The sequence below is a fragment of the Eucyclogobius newberryi genome, unplaced genomic scaffold (assembly GCF_026437365.1).
Source record: "Eucyclogobius newberryi isolate DKJ021-1_F unplaced genomic scaffold, fEucNew1.0.hap1 SCAF_10, whole genome shotgun sequence".
NCBI lineage: Eukaryota > Metazoa > Chordata > Actinopteri > Gobiiformes > Gobiidae > Eucyclogobius > Eucyclogobius newberryi.
The window spans coordinates 35,507,011-35,515,920 of NW_027315724.1; the positions used below are offsets into that span (position 1 = coordinate 35,507,011).

An 8,910-nucleotide genomic window follows, 5' to 3' on the forward strand; every position below is an offset into this window, starting at 1 on the left:
ATATGCACTGTCCCTGAAATTACTAAATTAAAAATAATATAAAATAAGTAATTACCTGAAGAGAAACATAATATAATGTGTCCTTTAGATTGTCAATCCAAAACAATAAAAATCATCATCATCATAGTAAGAATAATAATGTAATATTAATAATCTTTATTTATAAAGCACTACACTTTCTTTCTGTAACGTTTTGTAATATAGGTTCATAATTACCACTTTAAATGGAAACTATCACGCGTAAACTTACTATATATTTAATTATAAACGCGTTAAGAAAACTAACGCATGCGCAGTTGAGTTTTTTGCGGCATCCTCGGCGCAATGCTAACGCTAAACAACAAGTGCACGCGCTTATCCGGCCTGTTGTTGTTGTTGTGGAGCTAACATGCGCCGCGCTTCACGTGAGAGGACATGGATTCTGCAGCTTCAGAGGAGGACAAGGAAGTCTTCTGTTTGATGAGAGTGGACAAGAGTTCAGGCTGGCTGCGCCTGGCCGAGAACACAGAGGTGCTAACGTGTGCTAACGAGAGCTAACGTGAGCTAACGAGAGCTAACGTGGCTCTGCTAGCTCTTGTTACTGTACTGATGTAAACACATGTATTATTCATAACTGCCATGTTTAGTCATTGCATAATTAGTGGTTTTGTGGCGATGTCACGTTATAACATTTTAGGTTTATGATTGTTGACAAAACAACACGATTATTGGGCCCAAACAACAGTGAAATCTCGAATCTTCTTTAATTCCCATAGTTTAACACGTTAATATGACACAAAATTGTGACACGCTTTATGAAAATGTACTTTCTGAAATGAAAACAATATGATATAAAAGTTGTTCACATTTAACAAGCTAAGATTTAGCTCTAAAATTGACAGTTTTGTATTTTGCTTATACTGGGACCTGAATAATAATCATTATTATCAATCAACCTATTAATCTTGACAAAGTGGTCATTTTCGATTCCTCACTGCTGCTCAGTGGCTGAAGCATCAACCTTTTAAAACTCATAATTTATTCATAATTCCAGAATAGAGTGCATATTAATTCAACCATAATACATTTTTAATGCTTAATTGACATCAGATCTAAATACTAACAATCGTAAGTCTTTATAACAAAGCAACACATTTGAAATTTGCTTTTCCTTTTCAAAGAATAAAAACATTAGTTTTTATTCTGCTACTTCGAGCTTAAGCACATTTAAAGTGTGTGATATGTCTGTAGATAAAAGTAAACACTAATGTGTCATAATGTGCTGTTAAATGTCAAGTAAATGCAGTAAAATCCCGTGTGTTTAAAGCAGATCTGACATGTTTCTCCAGTGACATCACATTAAGTTACACTTTTAAACGTCCTCTTGTGTCCTCTTGTCCTCTTGTGTTCTGCAGGTCACTGTTGGACGCGGGGCAGACGTCACGTACCAGCTCCTGTCTCCGACTTGTCCTCTGATGATCTCCAGACTGCACTGCACGTTCAAACAACAAGAGGACGGACAGTGGACCGTGACCGACAGAAAAGTAAACTCTCTGTCCCATTGATGGCATTTCATTTTTGTAATAGTCATGGGTTTCGCTTTCCTGTTACATACAAGATTTTTAGGACTTTTTTCCCTGTTCAGAGAATCTATTTAGTTTCAAGGCGAGGCACTGCAGGTGAATGGGAAAAACTTCCATTATGAATCTTCTGTAATTCACTCCGATGTAATGAAACTGTACTAGGGACGTCTCAGGAAGTCTGGATTTTTTGGTTATTGTTAGTTTTTTAAACTAAGATAAAGCTTTGTTTTGGAAAACATCATCATTCTCTTATCATAGTAAAAGATTCAGTTGTATCACGTGGACCCTGTTTTACTTCGACTCATTCAAAAGTCATTCTCAATCTGTGGATCTAGTCTGAAAACGCTGCCCCCTGGGTGGAGCCTCCTGATAATTGTCTGTCTGTTTATATGTTTTAAGTTTCCCTTGAAACACATCTTCTTTGTTACCATAACATCCCTGTAGTTGGTCATAGAAATACTATTGTTAGCTGACAACAGCTCCCACATCACTGATCATTACCTGATTAACATCTGACTGGTCTGTATCGTTTTCTAACCAGGGCTTCAAAACGCTGTTGTAAACAGTTGGTAAATTGAACCTTAAACCTTTTGTTAAAAGAGGGATTCTCCCTTAACTCCTCAAATCATCTCTTTTCCTGCTTTTCCTCGGTTACTAATCAAAAGTAGGGTATATTTACACAGATATGTTGCTCTTTTCTTTGGACAACTGACGGTAACCTTCTGTTGCAGTCAAGTTCTTTTGTCCACTTGTGCGAGCTTCATGTGCGTCTCTGAACAAACAGTTCCAGAGGATCTCATGAACCTGACATACTTCCTTTATGTATTCTAGTCATTGCACAGAAACAGTAGATATGATGAAGTGTCTTGTTTTCCTCAGAGCCTGAACGGCGTGTGGGTGAACCGCTGCCGAATCGCTCCTGAAAAGTCCCACGTGATCCGCCCGGGAGACTCCGTCCAGCTGGGAGTCGCTGTGACCGGGAGCGATGTCGAATTCGATTACATTTTGGCGCAAAAGCCGCTCAAAGACGTTAAATCCTTTCTGGAAACGGACGGGACCAAAGCGACACACGTGTTTAAAAAGGTCAAGAGGAAAATGTCGCCGGAAACAGAGCCTTCCACGTCTTCCAAATCCAAACTCTATCGCAGTTCTGGGACGGACACGTCTTCAGCGCAGTCCTGTCCACTTCAGTCGCTAGAAACAAAGAAGCAGCGACGCCAACAGAGCACGACACGGAGCGAAATCACTGACGACAAAGAAGAGGAGACTCCGGGCGACGTGGACAACTTACAGATGTAGGTTCTACTTCTTTTTTGAGCATTCCGACATTTTAAAATGTTTTAACCGGTAGTTGGAGCCCTTCACGGTCAATAATCGGTTAATCGATTACGTTGACGCAGTTCTAATTATGCATAAAACGCTCTGTAAAGTCGCTAACGTTAGCAGCTTACCGTACCATGAACAGGTTTGCTCAGTTTCTGACAGAAATCCACCGTTTTGGAGTTAACACTAACTTTTTGTTTTCCGACGCCGCGGTGCAATGAGGATACATGGCCCTCTGGTGGAGACAGTCTGTATTACATGTTAGGGACGTTCACGGGGGATTAACCGTCACTAAACGCTTGACTAAACGAGTGAAGACATTTTCCCCGGTGAACTGCCCGCACACGATGGCTCCACCAGGCGGCGTTCACGTGCCTCATACAACCGTGACGTGGACATTTTGCTTGACGTGTTTTTGTCCGTTCAGGTTCAGCCAGAACATCGTGATGCTGAAGGCGCAGGTGGACAGCACCGAGCGACAGGTGGCGACACTGGAGGTCCGGCCCAGACAGAGCGCCCCCTTCAGGGAGGAGCAGGTGCGAGAGCTGCAGGGGCAACTGGAGACGCTCCGAGCCAAAATGATGAAGATGAAAACGCTGGAGAAATCGTTTAATGAAGCTAAACGCCAACTGGAGGCAAGAGAAGAAGTATTTAACATTTAGACTTTTTTAATGCATTTTTAACTAAATAAAGGTGTAAATATGGTGACTTCTAGAAAGAGAATATTTAATTTAAAGTGTAGTATTGGTAAAAATCCAAAGTAGTTTATTGTTTTTTGACATTTTGAAATATATTATAAAACGTCTTTTTTAGAGTTTGTTTAGTCCAGATAAACAATAACATTATAGAAATATACCTGAAATTATTTTTTACAGTTGACTCATTGCTACATTTCTATAATTAACTCTTTACGTTAAGGAACAAAAAACACAGCAACAGGAAGAGCGTCTGAAAAAGCAACTGGAAGACGCGCTGCAGGAAGTAAGTGTAAAAATGCGTGACATATTTGTCAAAACCTCAAAAAAAAAACACAAAAATAAATGGCTTTGTGTTTGTTTTGTAGCAGAAGAAAGTGATGGATGAGCTGGCCCTGTCCCGACGAGGCTTCGAGGAGAAGCTTCTGGCCAAAAACAAAGAGCTGGAAGTGACAAAGGTTTGACGTCTGACTCGATGCCAAAGGTTCTGTGTCGTGAACCATGAGCGTAATACAATGATTGGATTGACAGGAGGAGAAGGAAAAGGCCCGAGCTCAGAGGGAGGAAGTGGTGACGCAGGTGACGGAGGTTCTGGAGAATGAACTGCAGTGCATCATCTGTGAAGAGCTCTTCATCGAGGTAAGATGTGCCCTCTGTAGCATCAGGACATCTGCAGTGGATGTGCTCTCTGTAGCTTCAGGACATCTGCAGTGGATATGCTCTCTGTAGCTTCAGGACATCTGGAGTGGATGTGCTCTCTGTAGCTTCAGGACATCTGCAGTGGATGTGCTCTCTGTAGCTTCAGGACATCTGCAGTGGATGTGCTCTCTGTAGCTTCAGGACATCTGCAGTGGATGTGCTCTCTGTAGCTTCAGGACATCTGCAGTGGATGTGCTCTCTGTAGCTTCAGGACATCTGCAGTGGATGTGCTCTCTGTAGCTTCAGGACATCTGCAGTGGATGTGCTCTCTGTAGCTTCAGGACATCTGCAGTGGATGTGCTCTCTGTAGCTTCAGGACATCTGCAGTAGATGTGCCCTCTGTAGCTTCAGGACATCTGCAGTGGATGTGCCCTCTGTAGCTTCAGGACATCTGCAGTGGATGTGCTCTCTGTAGCTTCAGGACATCTGCAGTAGATGTGCCCTCTGTAGCTTCAGGACATCTGCAGTGGATGTGAAATGCTGGGGACAATACTCATCCTTAGCCTAAACATGTTACTAATGTACATCAAAACAAGTTTTATTGGAGAGAGAACGCAGACTCAGGCCAAAACAAGACGGCAAAAGCAGAGAAACAGAAAATAATTCTGATAATTATTAAGTTTCAAATTTATTTTAGGAAAGGTTTATTGCAACTTTCAAAGCACAAAGAATCTGCTGGTGGCAGAGACGTCATAAACCCTGAATGTATGTGGCACTGCTAATCTCCCAACAATCTCCTCAAAAAGGGTACAGTTACTTTATCCACTCTTTTGGGTGATTTAGTCCAACTGACTGTTTCCAAACCATGTTGACATGCCATTTAGTAAAATATTCTATGCATTCAATGCAAACGTACGCATAAACATGTAGCCTAGCCTCTTTAGGCTAATTCATGAGCAGACAAACTGTACATACTAATCTGGGGTCAAAAATAATCCCTTTAATATTTTTTGTATTTAAAACAAGACCAGTCATTTCTGTCTCGTCGACCATGACATCTGTGCTTTTATTCTGAAGGCTGTGAATAACCGTTTCATTTGAAAATATAAGTTACAGTTGGTTGTATGACTCAGACCTCATTAATATACAGTGTGAAAAGAAGAGGCGAGATGACACAACCTTGTGGGGTGCCGGTGCTATCCACTGGGCTGTTGTGTGAACCTTCTGCAGACACTGAAGTGTCGTGAGCTGCAGAGCGTCCTGTGTTTCTGATGCTACAATAAGAAATGATCTACATGATCTGCTCCTCTAAAAACACAGCATGATATGTACCAATGTCATTGATGTTCAGCCTCAGGCCTGAAGTCATTGTTCTCTTTGGTTCAGGCTGAACCTGTTTTTACTCTTGTCTCTGCCAATCTTTCTCTTTCAATTTGAATATGTTTTAGTCCCTGAAAGCTCGTTTGTTTTAGAGGCGAGGACATGTTTGTTTATGTTAATCCAGACGGTCAGAAGTGTCTGTGTCTGTGTGTACATGAAGCAATATATATATATATATATATATATATTTATATTTCTGTCCGTGTCCAGGCGGTGATCTTGAGCTGCTCTCATGCGTTCTGCTGCTTCTGCATCCATCTGTGGCGTAAGAAGAAAGACGAGTGTCCGATCTGCAGACGAGTCATCGAGTCTCAGACTCGGTGTTTGGCCCTGGACAACTGCATTGACCGCATGGTGGACAACCTGAGTCTGGACATGAAGAGCAGGAGGAGAGACCTGGTGTCCCAGAGGAAAGGTGAGAGGTGCGTGTGTCATGACCCTCACCACAACATACATGACTCACATCAAACATGACTCACATCAAACATGACTCACATCACACATGACTCACATCATACATGACTCACATCACACATGACTCACATCACACATGACTCACATCACACATGACTCGCATCACACATGACTCACAACATACATGACTCACATCATACATGACTCACATCACACATGACTCACATCACACATGACTCGCATCACACATGACTCACAACATACATGACTCACATCACACATGACTCACATCACACATGACTCACATCACACATGACTCACATCACACATGACTCACATCACACATGACTCACATCACACATGACTCGCATCACACATGACTCGCATCACACATGACTCGCATCATACATGACTCACAGCACACATAACTCACATCACACATGACTCACAACATACATGACTCGCAGCACACATGACTCGCATCACACATGACTCACATCATACATGACTCACCACATACATGACTCACCACATACATGACTCACATCACACATGACTCACACCAACCATGACTCACATCATACATGACTCACATCAAGCATGACTCACATCAAACATGACTCACATCACACATGACTCACACCATACATGACTCACACCATACATGACTCACCACATACATGACTCACCACATACATGACTCACATCACACATGACTCACACCAACCATGACTCACATCATACATGACTCACATCAAGCATGACTCACATCAAACATGACTCACATCACACATGACTCACACCATACATGACTCACACCATACATGACTCACACCAACCATGACTCACATCATACATGACTCACATCAAACATGACTCACATCACACATGACTCACAGCACACATGACTCACACCAACCATGACTAACATCATACATGACTCACACCAACCATGACTAACATCATACATGACTCATAACATACATGACTCACAACATGCATGACTCACAACATGCATGACTCAACAACATGCATGACTCACATCATGCATGACTCATAACATACATGACTCACAACATGCATGACTCAACAACATGCATGACTCACAACATGCATGACTCACAACATGCATGACTCACAACATGCATGACTCACAACATGCATGACTCACATCATCATCATACATGACTCACATCAAACATGACTCACATTAAACATGACTCACATTAAACATGACTCACATCACACATGACTCACAACATACATGACTCACAACATACATGACTCACAACATACATGACTCACCACATACATGACTCACATCACACATGACTCACACCAACCATGACTCACATCATACATGACTCACATCATGCATGACTCACAACATACATGACTCACATCACACATGACTCACATCATACATGACTCACCACATACATGACTCACATCACACATGACTCACATCACACATGACTCACATCACACATGACTCACACCAACCATGACTCACATCATACATGACTCACATCATGCATGACTCACAACATACATGACTCCCATCACACATGACTCACATCATACATGACTCACCACATACATGACTCACATCACACATGACTCACATCACACATGACTCACACCAACCATGACTCACATCATACATGACTCACATCATGCATGACTCACAACATACATGACTCACATCATACATGACTCACATCAAACATGACTCACATCAAACATGACTCACACCAACCATGACTCACATCAAACATGACTCACATCACACATGACTCACACCAACCATGACTAACATCATACATGACTCACAACATACATGACTCACATCATGCATGACTCACATCATGCATGACTCACATCATGCCTGACTCACATCAAACATGACTCACATCATACATGACTCACATCACACATGACTCACATCATACATGACTCACATCATACATGACTCACATCATACATGACTCACATCAAACATGACTCACATCACACATGACTCACATCATACATGACTCACACCAACCATGACTAACATCATACATGACTCATAACATACATGACTCACAACATGCATGACTCACAACATGCATGACTCACATCATGCATGACTCATAACATACATGACTCACATCATGCATGACTCATAACATACATCACTCACAACATGCATGACTCACATCATCATCATACATGACTCACATCAAACATGACTCACATTAAACATGACTCACATTAAACATGACTCACATCACACATGACTCACAACATACATGACTCACAACATACATGACTCACATCAAACATGACTCACACCAACCATGACTCACATCATACATGACTCACATCACACATGACTCACAACATACATGACTCACAACATACATGACTCACATCACACATGACTCACAACATACATGACTCACATCATACATGACTCACAACATACATGTAACTGTCAGACTAAAGTATATTCATGATACATGTTTGTGCAGGACTCGCAGCTCCGTCGCCGAGGTGATCGTAATCCCAGATCAAGACAGCGGTGTGACCAGTGAAGTTGACGGCCCGGTGCTCGTGGGCAGCAGTCCCGGCTCCTCGGTCCTGTCTCTGGACTCAGAACCGGACCTGGACCACAGCCTGACCTCTACAGACTCGGAATAGGACCTGGACCACAGCTAAACCACTGTGGCCTCAGGTCCGGACCCCTGTGGACTCAGAACCGGACCCCTGTGGACTCAGAACCGGACCGCTGTGGACTCAGAACCGGACCGCTGTGGTCTCAGAACCGGACCCCTTTGGAGTGGGTTAAACTTTAGTTAAATGCGTCCTACACAAATGTGAAAGGGACTCATTAGTCCATTATCCAGAAAAAG

The 8,910-nt window shown here is 42.3% G+C and overlaps 1 protein-coding gene across 4 annotated transcripts; it reads left to right on the forward strand.

The window, feature by feature from the left end:
• Positions 1 to 323: 323 nt before the first annotated feature.
• On the forward strand, positions 324 to 8,910 carry rnf8 (ring finger protein 8, E3 ubiquitin protein ligase). Of its 4 annotated transcripts, none has more exons than XM_072456028.1 (9): positions 324 to 510; positions 1,395 to 1,523; positions 2,442 to 2,857; positions 3,313 to 3,532; positions 3,804 to 3,866; positions 3,949 to 4,038; positions 4,112 to 4,219; positions 5,810 to 6,021; positions 8,530 to 8,910. In XM_072456028.1, the coding sequence occupies exons 1-9, from the start codon at positions 415 to 417 to the stop codon at positions 8,696 to 8,698; spliced, it is 1,503 nt and encodes a 500-aa protein (XP_072312129.1). In that variant the 5' UTR covers positions 324 to 414; the 3' UTR covers positions 8,699 to 8,910. The 4 variants fall into 4 exon arrangements, with proteins under 4 accessions (XP_072312129.1, XP_072312145.1, XP_072312137.1 ...); XM_072456044.1 differs by having other exon boundaries at positions 3,313 to 3,520; XM_072456036.1 differs by having other exon boundaries at positions 3,313 to 3,514; positions 3,798 to 3,866; positions 8,530 to 8,909.